At 36.6% G+C, this 16,226-nt stretch overlaps 1 protein-coding gene across 1 annotated transcript in view; it reads left to right on the top strand.

The window, feature by feature from the left end:
• DCDC1 (doublecortin domain containing 1) overlaps positions 1 to 16,226 on the top strand; it is a 427,548-nt gene that overhangs the window by 205,140 nt on the left and 206,182 nt on the right. Inside the window, exons 11-12 of the mRNA XM_036891914.2 lie at positions 551 to 721; positions 14,753 to 14,854. Coding sequence (XP_036747809.2) covers positions 551 to 721; positions 14,753 to 14,854 — 273 coding nt within the window. The remainder of the gene's footprint in view (positions 1 to 550; positions 722 to 14,752; positions 14,855 to 16,226) is intronic.

Here is a 16,226-nt window from a genome sequence, read left to right as displayed (position 1 = left end):
CTAGAATAGAGAATTGTCTTTGAAGTATGGGTATTTTTTAAGATTAAATTTTGGAAAATTATATTTGGAATACTTGGAAGGAAGGTAACAGATTGATTTATTTAAAAATTGGTAAATATTAATCAATTTGAATTTTAAATGAAACATATTGATAGTAAAATAAAATACTTTAAAAATGAAGGTATGTATACTGAAATTAAATATTGTCATTGGTCCATATATTAGATTAATTCAAACTTTAGGAAGGATTTATTTTGGTAAGCAGCTTAAAAGTTGTTGGCAGACTTGTCAGATATATATGTTTCCTTTCATATACAGAGATATATTTCATTCAGCAACTGTAAATGGCCATATTTCCAAAGTACAAAGGTTAGAAATTTTGATGAAGGAATGTATATCTTTTCTATTTTCTTTACTTGAAGGTAGATCTATACTCAAATTCTTATATCGAAGTCATTTTCCTCCCATCAAACTAGGTACTCAAAAATCTAATAGGTGTGACATCAACAATTACTTCTTGCTAACAACTCTTGTAATTTAACCCCTTCAGGTGAGTAGGCTGATTGATGAATTGGAGACAGCTATCAAAAGCAACAGAGGTCACCTCTCTAAACTTGGCCCCCAATTACAGGCTGAGCAGGAGCAATTCTGCTCTTATGTCTACCAACACATTAAAAGCCTTCCAGCAAACACTCTTATCCCAAGAGGCCTGCAACTCAAGGTGGGTGTAATTCAGTGACTCTTGTTGAATTCAGTCAGAGATGTAAACACTGCTCTATTTGAAGACCCTTATAACAATGCCACTCAGCTTGAATTTCTGTATATGTTGTCTTCCTTAAACTGGAGTTTGGTTTACAAGTGCTAATCTTTTTGTTTAGAGAATATGTTTTAAAAGAAAGTACCTAGAGGTCTTTGAAATGTGGATTTATAAACTTTAACTACTTTTCAAGCCAGAAAGTAATTTTAATAAAGAAATTTAATCATGTGAATATTTTTGTTCTTTTCCAAAGCCATATATTTTCCATAAGAGTCACTATATATTTCAGTTTTTAAAAATAACTTACGTAGAGAAATGGGCACACTTTAATAATTGACAGCCAGTGACAATAGGAATTAGAGGTGAAAGGCCAGGTGACTGATTGATGTTCAAACTACATTTCCAAGGAAAATGATTTGTATTGGATAAGTGTGACACATTTCTGAGTTCACTTGTTAAAATCAATACTTAAGAATATACTGGGAAAAAAAGGTGAATTGGTTATTTGTCAGGACAAGATGGCTAAATGTCCTAGACTACTTTTGCTATTGCATCTTTGGAAGACAAAAAGAATAACTCATACTTGGCTGAAGTGGATTAGGTACTAAAAGCTTAGGGAATTTAAACACTTTTGTATATTGTTCCATGTTGAGTCTGTCAAGTTAATATAATTTCATATCCCACATTTCAATAGACCATAACTAGTAAAATTTGAATTGTTCAAAGTATGGACCTTTTCCGTCTAAGAAACAAACTATTACTATAACTCTCTATTTCCTTACAATTATATTTGTATTTGAATGTGATAACATTCAAAGTAATTATATTTGATCAGCCTTTACCTCTACAAGTCTTCTTTCTTAATATTCAGCTTAATTTTGCAAATAACATTGTAAACATATTTTCTATCTGTGACTTTTTAAAAATGGCATCCCCATGTTTGCATTTTGAATGAGAATGTCATCATGTAAAAGTTAACCTTTGGGGAAATGTAATTCCATTTTAAACACTATAGTTTATTTCTTTTAGTCCTTGCTATTCAGCTAAAGGCTTAGGAAATGATGTTCAAGACATCAAGGTAAAGGGTTCCTACAGTCCAGCAACATTGTTCTTTTCCAGATTTCTGACTTGGTTAGAGATGTATTCTGCCATTTTGCAAAGTACTTGCTATTGATTAAGAGAGGAGCTAGGTGAGGGAGTGTGGTTACCCTAATGCTATTCATCTCCACTTTTTTATTAGCAACTGTCATCTGACATGGAAAAAAATAAAAGTTTTTTTTCCCCTCACAAGTTTGTTACATATTTCTGAATAATTCAGTTATTCACTTTAGCACATGGACTTGATAGCAAATATTCACCTTTAGGATTTGAATTGTTTCTCTTATATAATCCTCTTTTAATATGCTCCAAAATTCTTTCCATACCAGCAAACAAAAAAGAAATTTATATATGCAAGGAACCAATCTTGTTGTATTTATTTAGACTCAGTGTGCTGTCCAGTACAGTAGCCACTAGCCATGTGTAGCTAAATTAAAATCATTAAATTAAATAAAAAATTCATTAAGATGAAAAATCCAATGCCTCCAGTAGTAAGTCTGTGACTTTTCCTGGTTTTAATGCTGAAAACCCCAACCCAGGAAACCTCTCAGTCCCAGACAAAACGGTCTGGTCAGTCACTCTCGTCTTACCTAAGGGTTCCACCTTCCTCCTCTTAGGCGTTCTCCTTCTTTATGATTCTTTCCCCAGAAATACTCAGCCTCATTTACTTCTCCCTCCTTTCTCCCAAGTTTCCCTCTTTGGAACATCCAGTTTCTCTCAGAGAATAAATTCTTCTTCCTGCATTCCAAGAAACCTGGATATCAGCCCCATCCTCAGGCCTTAGCACAGGCCAATGGTCTTTCAATCTTGACTGCATATTCAAATAATCTGGAAACCTTTTAAAAAACATCAGTGCCTCTACCTCCAGAGATTTTGATGTAATTGGTTTGGTATGTGGAAGCTTGCTTCTACCAGTTTGAGATTCCTGATTGTTAAATTTTCAGGAATTTTATGAGCCAGTTTTAAATACATCCAATTAAATTGAATATAAACCTACAATTAAATAAGTCATATTAAAAACTACAGGTAATACTCCTCTCTTCCTATTTCATTATGTTTTACTATTACCTATACCCCTTGAAGTTACTTATGCCTATTGTGTATGTTTAGTGGAAACACTATATAATGGTGTGCTGCTGGGCATCTCTTCCAAAGCTTACATTCAGTGATGGCTTGTTGTAACTTAAAATTGTTGGGAGTAGATGTGATTTGTAAAGAAACTGAGATTTTTAGTTTTGTAAACTAGTTCTTAAGTCTGAAATAGCCATTTAGTAGAGACAAAACTGGGTTAGCAAACTATACTCTAAATATTCAGAATTGCAGATCTCTTAGAAAGGAGTCAATTTTTTCTACTCCCTCTTAGGTGGGGAGAATTTTCTAATTTCACCTGAAAACATATTGAATGAAGTCCACAGTGTACCATCCTTCATTAATTCCAGAGTCAGTTTATATCAGTTGCCTGGCCCAGCTCTAATTTCCCATGGGATATGAATGAGCTGCCCTTCTTTGGAGCACCATCTCTAATCCAGTTACCTCTAAGTCACAGTGGGCAAGGACCATGTCTTTTCTGGTTATGAACAACTTTATTCCATCCTGTGGCATGTGCTGTGCAGAGTGCTAGATGATACATTAATAAACAAATGTATTTTCCATTTATAGCTGAAAGCCATGGATGGCTCTAGTAAAATTTATTTTTCCCTTTTTCTATTCATTTTGATCTTAGAAAAGTGTCTGATAGAAAAACAAACTGGGATGACCATCTTTCTGATTTTCTCCATTTGATGATATGTATCACTGTTGAGTTTTTGTGTGTGTGTACACATATACACATACATATATACACATACATATATGTGTGAATATATATATCTATATGCCCAGGACTTCAAGAGCCAAAATAATTAGTTTTAGCAATCATCATCTTCTAGAGCAGTGGTTCTCAACTAGGGGCTTCGAGGTATGGTATGATTCAAAATCCCCTGAGCTGCTTTTTCATATTGTATATGGTTGCTTTAACCTCTTCGCTGAGCTTCTCATCCTCATCATATCTTTTTTATTGATTATTTAAAATTTAAAAATTGCAGCTTTTGGTTAGGTCTTAATATTAGAATGTCACCTCTTAAAAGAACATACTCTTTCTATGTTCCATATTGTCTCCTGTCCCATTTTTACAATCACCTGGCATAATACAGTACCAAGTTTAAATCAACATATAAGACAAAGGACTGAGAACAGCCTAATTTTGGATGTCCAACCCTGCCTTGGGAAAGTACCTTATTTAAAAAATTGAAAACACACACAACAACAATAGAGGGATTTTAGGAAGAAGTTTTATTACTTACAATAACATTATTTATTATATGACCATTCTCATCCTGGCATATCATTTTCACAGGCACTCTTATGCCCTATGTAGTCACAAGCAAAGTATGCAAAAAATAATGTGTGCTTTTTTAATATCCTGGTACATTTTCTTGCCATCACATCATAGCAACTTTAAGGTTGATGAGATTTCTTACTGTTTTTACCTCTAGTGGTCACACTCAATGTGCACCAGAGTTTATGAAGACCTTCAAGTAACAAGTTTTGGAGCAATTGCTTACTATTCCAAACCTTTTCTTAGCTCATATCCCCTGTTTCTGCCACCACCCCCAGCCACTGTAAGAATATCTGCTATAGGTATGGCTCAGAGACTTTTGCCTTCTCAGTCCGGTTTTTTCCTTGTAACTCCTCCTCCTCTTCATCCCCATGGAGATGCTGTCAGAAATGTTAGCATTTCCCTGGAAGAGCAGGAAAGAAACGATTGTAGGAAAGAGTATTAGCAAATCTGTAGGGGATGATGGGTGGAAAAACTGGCAGGAAGGTGGGTGATTGTGACAGAGAATTGATAAGCAAGAGTGTGGAGTATGTGAGTAGGTGGAAGAAAGCACAGGGGAACGAGTGGGAGATGGGTACCTGGAAGTCCTTTCACTGGAATTAGTGCTTTTCACACACAGTTGGTCAATGATGCTCTCTGGGTTGTCTTCCATTTGCTTCCAGGAGAGCCAGATCCCGGAGAAGAGTCTCTTTAAAAATTAGGGGTGAAAGTAGATATTTATTTAGAATGAGAAAGCAAATCACAACAAATTAATGGAGGCTTGAAGACTCAGAGCCTTTCTTTTGAGACATTTTTAAGTCAGCTTCTCAGAGGAATTTAGGTAGAAATACTCCTTAATTGTTCTCTGGTTTCCTCTCCCCACTTATGACACTCTATAGCTCCCAGCAAGTTCTAGCACTCTGAGGGGCTGGAGCACATAAAGGTACTGAAGCTGAATCTTCATGATCTTTATGAATGGAATCACATGAATCCATTCTGGTGGTGAGCAAGGGAAATAAATAACCCATATAAAAACAAGATTAAGGTGGCTGTGATTTGGAGATTTTTTTAGTTTTTCTATTTTTATGTTGTTTGGTTTTAGTGTTCTCTTACAGCATAAAAGTATTTAAGCTTTGGTAAAGGGATAGATATTTCAGAGATCTATTTTTTAAAGATGCCTTTGTCCAGTGTCTAATTCATCCTGCAGCTAGTATGGTACACATCTAACAATTTTTATTCTGCCAATGACTGAAAGAAAGATTTTAAGCAAATAGTACAGTAAATCCACATATTATCAAATACAAATTGTCTACATGGCATTGTACTAGGTACCGTGGGAAGATGCAGAGAAGTCAAGAATTGGCCCAATTCTTCTTGGTCCAAGCCCATAATTACTTTCATACAATTAGAACAATGTGACACCTTTTAAAGACTATAAATCTAATGTGTGGTTCTTCTCTGAGGTTTCAATGTCATCATTCTAGTTTATAGGCTTGTTTGTTTTTAGAAAATGGGATAATTTGGTTGTAACAGAAAAGATGTTAACTTTTATCCTTACTGCCTTCCTGGCCTTTCCTATGCTTTGGATATTTGAATTTCAATCTGGATATTTGAGTTTGGAATTTGTTCTACCAATGACACAAGAGCACAATGAATCCATTTGAGATTTACGTTCTATTTTGTGGTCATTTACAAAAAGCTTAAAGTTTTCTAACCATGTGTTTTCTAACCATGAATAGGGAGTTTATTTAAATATTTAGTAATTTGTGGAACAATTAAATGAGTAGAAGGAGATAGCTGAAGTCAGTTATCTATAAAATAGTGGCAAGACTCTTGGTTGGGCTTATCACTCTTCTGGATGCATATTATGGCCTTATTTTCTTTGTACATTCCTTGATTCTTATCTTTCTGTTTAACAACAGTGGGAAAACAAATTTAGGATATACTTTAAGTTCAAGTAATAAAACATGCTAAGTTGGCATTCATTTTCAAAGGAAGTATGGCTAAAGTGGTAGAATCAGAATATTCAAGGTTATTGTTGTGATTTCAAGAAGTTCATTAAATTTTGGGTAAAATGTGATGGAGATAATTGATTTTCATGTGTAGATTTTACCATAATAGGTAAATGTTGAACTGCTCATTTTAAAGGCAAAGAAACTTGAGGCCCTATGAATACCTTCCACCAACTCCCGGGATAGCTATTTTTAGCAGTAGTTACTGACTCTTTCACTTACCCTTCTTTCCAGTGCTCTCTTCCATCTTGCCTTCTTTTCTCTTCCTTTGTTTTTTCTTCTTTTGGTGGCCTGTTTGTGGGTAGGTGATGCCAGTGTATTCACCCCAGCCTATTTCCTAACAGACATCTGCAGCCAGGTATAATCTCTGTGTGTAGGAAGATACAATCTTCTTTTCCTAGACCTGCTAAAGTGAACAACGGTGTCATGTCAAAATCACAGAAGAGCAATTGGTCAGGGCATCAGTTCCCATGCAGAGCCGGTTGTAATGAGAACGGCTTTCCCTGACAGTCATGAAGGTGCCCGGAGAATTGCCAGGTGGGCAGTCAGTGGGGAAAGTCCACGGGCCAGAGCTGGATTACTGTCCCAGCAGTTACCAGCCTGAATGCAACCACTGAACCTTACTGCGGCAGGCGTGCACTCTCTCTCTCAGGGAGATTGTCCTTCTCCATAGCAGTTAATTTGTTTTTACCTCTCAATTAGCTTTTGCACAGTGTTTGAGATGCTTGAGTCGCTGAGATTCTTTTCCCACATATGGTCCCGTCCCCCGGATTACCCACTGACATCTATGTTAGCCCAGCTCACCATGAATATTATCAAGCTTCAATTCATCATTTGAACATAGAAATGAATGCAGATTTTCTAGTAAGTGCAAATGAAGTGATGCATTTACACCTACAGTGTAATTCTACCTACAGTTTTGATAATGTTTTGTGATAACAAACGAATTCTTTCTTAAATAAAAATGTATTGACATAAATAGTAAGCTTTTGTGTAGGTTTTAGTTACCTAGAGTATTCATCCATTTTAGGGGGAAAATTATGTAACAGGCATGTTTGTGATATTTAAAAAAGAAAGTGAATATCATTAAAAACATATACTCTCTCCATATATAAATATATGGTTCTTGAGGCTGAGAATATGGGGAAGTCTCATCATTTGGTTCATGTTTAATCTTATAATGTTCATTTCCCTAGTAAAATAGAATTTGACAGACGTGACTATGTTTTCATCATCAAAAAAGCCCTTGTTTCCTATGAAAAGAAATACGGTGATCCTAGGAACTTCCAAAAACATTTACTTACCAAACTCTGGTATACAATACATCACATTATACTCAGCTACTGACAGGACCCACACACCTCATATTTTAATCCCAATTAAATATAATTTTAGGCACTAAATTAATTTAGAGAGAGTGAGATCATTTTTCCATTTTTTCTTGAAAATCCTCATTTATAAACAGTTATTGAAATTACTTAGCTTAGGACATGATAGGCAAGCAAATAGATAATTTTGAACATTTTCATATACTGAATTTAGAATAGTAATTAGATATAAAGAGAATATTTTTGTAGGACCATTCATCTTCTTTTGAAAATTTTACTCTGGCAATAGATACAGATGAATTGGTTGGGGGATAAGCCCTTTTAAAAAGATATTATAACAAAGCACTGAAATGTGACTTTACATGCTTAAAGGAAAGGAATGCCAACCTACTCCCAGGGTAACTGTGAAGCCATTTTGCAGGCCTTTCGGCCTCTCTTGGCCCTTCCTCCACTCCCACACCCTAAGCTCCCAATTCAGGCTATCAGGTACTTAGGTTCTCATTAGCACCCTTTTTTTCAAAAGTAGCTCTTAGGAAAAAGGCATTCCACACTTTCTTCCGAGCTAAGACAGTTTTCAAAAAGTAACTCTCTTGGAATCTACTATATAAAGTAAATGAAAGCAGGATCTACCCTGTTTGAAGGCAGGATGGTGGCTGCCTGCACAGACTTACTCATCAGGCTTGCCCTCCCCCACTTAGGCCACAGAACCCCACTCTCGCATGACCTCTACCCCCAGCTCTAGCCCAGGCCCTCTGAGGGATTTGAGAGCGGAGATTGCAAATCTCAGCATTAAAGGATCAATAACCAATAAGGCTAAGTATCATTTCCTCTGCAGTATTTTAATTATGACAAAGGAATAAATCTCTAACTGGAATTTCAAGGATTGCCAAGTTAGTGAGAGATCATTTGGGGTCAGAGTGTTTTAGCCCACACCTAAAATCCTACCCCATAGACAGTCACCCAGTTTATATCTTCTAAATGGTGGGCTAGGCTGCAACCTAAAGAGGAAATTTTCAATGTCTTTTTTAAAAAAAATTATTTTCTTTAGTGTCCTTTTTATGGGCTTTGAAAAATCTTACTGTATTTCTGGTCAGGTACCATTTAGATTGATGCAATTAAACAATTACATAATTTCCTTTTACTAGTGCATTTTCACTTTCTGGGACAAAATATACTGGCTCCTTTCCTGTTAATTACTATTTAAAGACATCTCTGTTAGGCATTAAAACAGTTTTTCTTATTTGTAGTATAAACATACTAATTTATTAAAATTTTCATTGCCTGAATCCCATTATTTTAAATGTTGGCTTAGTGATTATCACTATCTGAATATTAAAATTAGACATGTGTAGTGTTTGATTTATAATATATATTTGATAAAACATAGAAAATACATATATTCTAAAAAATATCTTTTAAGTCTATAAAAATGAAAAAGTAACTACATTTATTTGATTTAATGTACATATAATGTTAATTCAGTTACGGTTGATTTTCTCTAAAGATGACTTTAAATTCTGATTGGATAAATATTTTTTTTCATGCTTCTCACATAGGATAAATATCTCATTTTAATTGTCATGTTCTTTGATTTAGGTTAAAAAAGACTTCTATGAAGTACTGTTCTATGCCTTTAACATTTTCATATTAGTCTGCATATTATTGGAGTCTCTAATACTAGGTGTGAGTACCTTATTTGATATGATTTTTGTAATTAAAAACACCATAGAACTTGATTTCTAAAGGTCTCCTTACCCCTTATGAGTAGATTTGCCTCAGGCAAGTCGTTTAACCTTCCTGAAACACCTATAAAATCTGGTTGCTTTGAGTATTGAGTGATTTGATATGTGTGGCTGTGCCCTCTGCACTCTGGATCTAAGTGTGTGTGTGTGTGTGTGCCATGCCACACTGCTGGGATCCCCTCTTAGATCTGAGGCACTCCTCCACCAGCTGCCACAGCTATATCCTCAGCTTTTCGAGCAAGAGTACTATTTATGATGAATTTGACCAACCAGTAAGTTCAATGAAGAGAACAAAAAAAGAACTTGTCTTGAATTCATGACATATTGCTATTGGTGTAAAAGAGCTGTTTCTCCCAAAACAGACCTCACGCTGGGGACAACCTGCATCCAACATTTGGTTGGTGCATGGTGCAAAGGTTTGGCTCCCTTGCCTCAATTCTGGACAACTCTGAAGGACCATCTCAGCTCCAGAGCTCCCACCAGAGGCCTCTGTTGCAACTGCATCACAGTTCACCTCCCTGTCCACTCCTGCTTACATAATTCCCTCTGCAGTGTCCCTCCCCAGTAAACTTCCTGCAAATAAATCTTGGTCTTAGAGTCTGTTTCCTGGGTGTCCCAATCCAAGGCAAGGTGTAATTTAATCTCATTTCAACATATTTAATTATATTCACTTGAAACGTGCCAAATACTTTTAAGTGGCTATGTTATATTCCTTTTCTTCACCAGACCTTTACTAGTAAATCCTGTTACTGTGTGGCCTCCCAACTTCTGGCAACACACCGCACTGTCATTTTCCTATTACTGCCTCTTGACAGCATCCTGAGACATTCGGAAGCTTAGGTGTTTGGCCTTCCACTAACACACAAAAGAGCTTCCTGGGAGGTCTGCCCAGCAGGTATGGAGAGTTTAGGAATCTTTTTTCTCCCCCAACTAGCTCTTAACTAGACTTATAACATTAAAACCTGAATAATGGCACCGAGCTAGGCCTTATACAAGTCCTTAAATAGATGTCATAAACAATGTCAAGCAAATTTGTCAAAGAACCACATTAGTTCAAAACTCTTCATTTAGGTCATCTTTCCCCATATAATTTAAGTTTTGGTCACTGTCTCTATAAAATCTCCACAGTAAATAAAATCCTTGTAATACCATGTTGACCTTTTATACCTTAACAAATACTGCATGTGAACAGTTACATATATATATATATATATATATAGAGAGAGAGAGAGAGAGTTTGTTTATCTTTTTTAAAAAAATTTTTTATTAAGGTATGATTGATATACACTCTTATGAAGGTTTCACATGACAAAACAATGTGGTTACTACATTTACCCATATTATCAAGTCCCCCCCATACCCCAATGCAGTCACTGTCCTTCAGTGCAGCAAGATGCCACAGATCCACTATGTGCCTTTTCTATGAACAGTTATATTTAGTTTGATTTATTTATACCCATAGATGCAGACATCAGGTTTCAGAAATATTAGCCTAGCTATGAATTTTATTTCCCAACCTGCTAATAAACAAAGAAGCAAGTAAAACTGGTCTGGAATGAACAACAGAAACACTATTTCTCACCATGTCTATTGGTAATTCTCTGGTTTGAGCCATCATCATCCACCCTTCAGATTGCCTTAGTTCCTTACAGTCTACTCTCCACCCAGTAGCCACAATAGTCCTTTTTAAGTTAGATCCTGTTACTGCACTGTTCCTAACACTCCACAGATTCCCCATTTTGCTGCCAACTCCTTAACCGTTTGATTTCCTGTTACTTAACTCTTCCTCTCTCTCACGCTGCTCTAACACACTGGTCTCCTGTGGTTCCTAGAACATGGGGCACATTCCTGCCTTAGTTTCTTTGCTCCAGCAGCTCCCTCTGCCTGTGATGCTCTTTTCTCAGCTATCTGCTTGGCTAACTCTCTCACCTCCAAGTCTTTACTCAAATCTTTCCTGTCTTGAAGGCCTATGCTAATCACCTGCTTCACATGGTGACCCTCATGCCCATCCCTCTCCCTGATCCCAGACCCTATATACCCTTCCCTGTTGCATTTTTTATTCTTTACACAGCACTTACCACCTTCTAAACCCCTCAGAGGTGCACTTACCATGATATTAATAAAACTTAAGCTTCAGAGCCCCTTCCTTGGATAGGTGGATAGGCCCCTTTCAAAACTCTGGGAGAGGCCTCTAGCAAGGTGTGCACACAGCCACATGTTTCTGTAAAATTTACAAACATAATATATTTTAACTAAAATTGGTTGAGACCATTGTCTGTTTCCACTCTGACTTCCTCTCTGTCAAGCTTTCCCTTTTACCAAGTGGTATTGAAGTGGCTATAGGCACTTTTGAGTTCTGGCTAAGGGGAAATTGAGTTGGGGATATATTTAGTTTGGACACAGTGGAATGTACTTAGTCACTTCCCTGTGCAATTCAGCTAGTGTTAGCCATCCTGGTAGGGCAGGAGCTTCTGGAAGACAGCTATTACCTGCTGGCCATGCAGTGTATTGCTTTCTAACTGAGGATCAAAGTGCCTGGCACTAAAAGAATATGGGTTGCGGTGGAGGAATACAGTGTGTGATTAACAAAGCCTACTAATCTGTAGAACATTCTCCCATATTTTACAGATTTCCAGATTTTTCTCAGAAGCTGTGATTTTTCTCATCAATAATAAAAAAAATTGATTAACCATGATAGAGGGAAGACAGAATTATCTTTCTATGCCCCTTATAGAAAATGTTACAAAATTACCACATGAGGAGATAACCAAAGACAATTTAGCCAAAAAATGTGTGTCAGATAATTAGTGGAAATATTTTGTGGCCTCACAAGACCCAGGAGTATCTTGATTATGCAGTGTGATTCACTTATTTGCTCTGTTTCTCAAGAGCAGGAATCTGAGTTCACTGGTGTATCTTAAGCCCCTGAGCAGTGCTTGGTACATGGTAGATACCCAATAAATATTTGTTGAATGAATGAATCAATTAACAATATTACAATGAAACACTGGTGTTAATTTAATTTAATCCTGCTCAAGAAAGTCAATACTGACATGAACAAAGTAAAAAGACTGTATTTCATGGAAAACTTTCCTCCTCAAAACTCTGTATTTTGTATAACTGAGGGCTTAGAAGTAAATTCCTATTCTTAAGTATTTTCTTCAGTACTCGTTAGCAACCATGTTTTTCAGGAAGATCTGGCTCCTTTTTTTTCCTTAGATTCTTTGACCTTGCTCCTTGGGACTCAAGACTAGCTTCAGCTAGCTGTTTGCATCATCCAACTCCAAGTAGGAGAATTTAATCTCAGAGCTTAGGGAAGTGAGGCCTTGCCAAGAGCACAGGGAAACCAGTATAACAGTTGGTTTTTCTTAAGCCAAGGATCAGGCAGCAGGAAAATAAAGGTAGACTATTTTTTATTTTCCTGTGTCTAGTCAATTATAGAAACTCTTTAGAGAGCTATCTTTGTTTAGACATTAGACAATAGAAATAAAAATACTTTTAATGCAAAGGAAGAAAAAAAATGTATTACTTGGATTTTTAAATAATTGACATAGTAATATAGACCTTAAAAACCAGAGCTAGGCCTTAAGAAGAGGTGAAACTCATAGCATTTCAGCTTGGGGAATTTGTACTTTTGTAGAAATACAGAAGAAAACACATTATACAAATGATTACTGGAGGGCAGCCTTCTTTTACTTAAATACATAAACTTTTACTTAAACAAACAAAAAAAAACTTATCTCTTATGCCTTTATAGGGTTTTTGGAGGCCAGAGCCTTTGGGAGAAAGGAGAGGGTAGGGTTGAGGACGCTTCTGGTCATAGAAGGGAAGAAGACTTATTAACAGTAGGGAAGACAGTAGTGAGCTAATAAAGGTCTTAGGTGTTGACCAAGTCCTGTTTGCTTTCTCAGTTTGGCAGTTAGCACTCGCACTGTTATTTTCTAGAATATAATTTGCTGCTCTCTGGTTCTGTGTCTAGCAAGCCTTGACAAAGGAACCTCAATAAGTTCCCCACACTAAGGTTCTGTCAACACCAACTTTGCAGAATTCATGTTGCCAGAATGTGCTCTGGAATTGTGATCATCACTGCTAATGTCTCTGTTGTTTAAGTGTTTTACTCTAGATGAAGGCTCTGAAGAGATTATTGGGACATTAAGATTCTCCCTCACATTACTTTGCACAGGTATGCAGGCAATGACAGTTGGATTTACAAAGTACCTTACAAAAATAGAGAGATGCTTGTTCAGAATTGTATCTTCACTCAGAAAAGAGGTTGAAAAAAATCTCTGTGAGAAGATACTGTAGGGTGTGGAATATCAATGTACCAAGGCTGAAGGCTGTCTCCCCTGGACCATCAATGCAATGAAAAGCCTAGTAGAGAAAAACACAAAATTCTTGATTATTACTCTTTCTTTTTTTTAATCTTTTTTTTTTTTTTGCTAAGCCTAAAGAAGTGCTATTGAACCACATTAGCTTCCAAACCAGGTTAGGACTAATTAAACAATTTTCAAACTTTCATAAGTAAATCAGTTTTCTTTCTTTACAAATATTCTACCAAATTGTCTTTTCTGGAAATAGCACGAGAAACAAATAAAATGGCTACTCTGATGTGATAGGTGTATTAGCAAAGGAAGAAAAGAACTTTTGAGAAGAAAATCAAACAAGCAAGAACTTAAATTACTTATTAGGCCCCTCTTGCCTGCTTCCTTTCTTGTCTGGTGATGGCACACTCCACGTGGGTCCTCAGTGTGGTCTGAGGGTAGTGGTCATTCTAGTGGATCTCTCCTTCAGGACTGGTTTATTTGGATACTTTCATACAGAATGTCTGCTAGCATTTTTTCCAGCAAATGTTGCATAATGTAATGTCATGAATTTTATCTCTGTTCTCAATAACTTGTTGCATATATGCACTTTAAATGGATGACTTTCATCATACTGTTATGCAATTAATCTGTCAGGTTGAATTTCCTTTCAATGAGTCAAAAATAAACTGAACACTGATATATCTTAGATATAAATCAAACATCCCTCACGTAATTTGTGGCTTTATGTTTGTCAAGAAGAATGAAATGAGCTAGTTAATTGGTTGCTAGCTGACCTTTCTCTGAAGCTTGCCCCACATAAGCATCCAGTGTAGTCAGTGATTCCTCTTTAAATGTTCACATTTCCTTCTATTTTAAGATTATAGGGAATGCCATTCAGGTTAAAGATACCAAATCTGAAAGGAGAAACAAGGGACTTTCTTTATACTAGTCTAGTGCTATTGATTTTCACTGCCAGTTATTTGCACGTGTTAATACAGGCAGTCCTGGCTTTACACAGTTCTTAGGTGCACCACTTTCAGTCATCAACGTACTATGCAAAGCCAGTACTGTGTACATTTATATGTGCATGTATGAATATAGTATGCACATGTGTCCATGTATTTATTTTTAATTTTGAATGCACTTACTTTTTAGATATTTGAAAATGGTAAAAACACCGGAGAGATCTCTGTTTGTATCAGCAAAAAAGACCTGGAGTCTAATAGCCCACCTCAAAGTGGCAACAGGATGGAAAGAGTGAGTTTACTGACCATTTATTTATTACTATAAGTGTCTCCCAAGTTACCTGTAGTTAATTTAGGTGACTGCATCTTTAAAGTTGTTTAGAGAAGATCAATCTTGATGATCTGTAAAGATGGATAATTTCAAGCTTGATTTCTGAATTCCTTAGGCTTTCAGCTTTAGTATAGCATTAACTCTCAGCCTCTTACTTAACAGCATCAACCTTCATTATGCTTATATTTGGAAATCTGTCTACGCTGGTCTCTGGGATGGCCCTCTTGGTTACACTTTGTAAGAAGTGACATGATATTCACTGACGGATATGTTCTGGGTCTAGGGTATTTCCAAGCCTTAGACCCTGAGCCACTAACATGCAGGCTTGGTCTTCCATGCTCATTGTGAGCCAGTCTAGTTAGCTTCTGTTTGATACTCTTACCTTGCCTATTTTCTAGACAAATGGGATGTTTCTCTAGCAGAACTGACATGTTCAGGGTCTTTATTTTGGGTCTTTGTCTTGTATAAAAGGGCACTGAATACTCTGTTGTTTACAAATTGGGGTTATGCACCAGAGCACACACCAGTGTTTTGAGCTCTGTTGCACGGCCTTTGTTCAGAAACCTGCTCCTTTTTTTCTTCTTCAGTTCAGGACCCTCAAACTTACCTCTTCCTGGAGATATCCATTACCTAGCCTTTACAGTCATTCGTGAAAGTTGCATAGAATTAGGAGACTCTCAACTGATCATTAACTGGAGCCAAAAGAGATGGGAGATGCTATTTTGATTAGAGAGAGAAGTATAAAGAGCCTTGACTGGTTTCTTTTTACCATCACATCCCTGACTATTCAAATCATCATGATACAGAAGCCTTCTTAGAATTCTGTCTTTCCTCTATCTCACATGAGAATATTTTACTCTGTGGTTCATATGAAAACTGAAGATGACATTTATATTATCTTATGCAGGAAGATACTGTTCTGCAGAAAGTTTTGTGTTGGCTTATGGAACACTGACATTGTTCTGTATTTTGCTTCTATATGCAGGTAAATCTGAGGGAAAACTTGAATTAGGGACATCATAAAGCTCTTTGCTTGAGAGAGCCCTTGTGACACTCAAGGATGACTGTTTTCTTGGTGCACACTCGTCTCAATCACTAGCCTAAGATATTTCACACTCTTCTCAGGTCCCTGAACAAATTCTTATCCTATAAAGGGCTGGTGATGATAGCTTTAAAGATAAATGGGTGAAGATTATCACAATTTTTGGCCATAATAGCCCAGCCCAACCATGACCTAGAGATGAAAGGCATTGAGTCCCTTACCTCCTGTAGGCTGTCAAATGCTCATCTTTGAACATGTAAAATACAGTCTGTCACCACAGTGAAGAAAGGG

Source organism: Manis pentadactyla, chromosome 9 (genome assembly GCF_030020395.1).
Source record: "Manis pentadactyla isolate mManPen7 chromosome 9, mManPen7.hap1, whole genome shotgun sequence".
Taxonomy (NCBI): domain Eukaryota; kingdom Metazoa; phylum Chordata; class Mammalia; order Pholidota; family Manidae; genus Manis; species Manis pentadactyla.
Note: the sequence above shows the minus strand (reverse complement) of the source record. Positions and strands in the feature narration are given on the sequence as shown.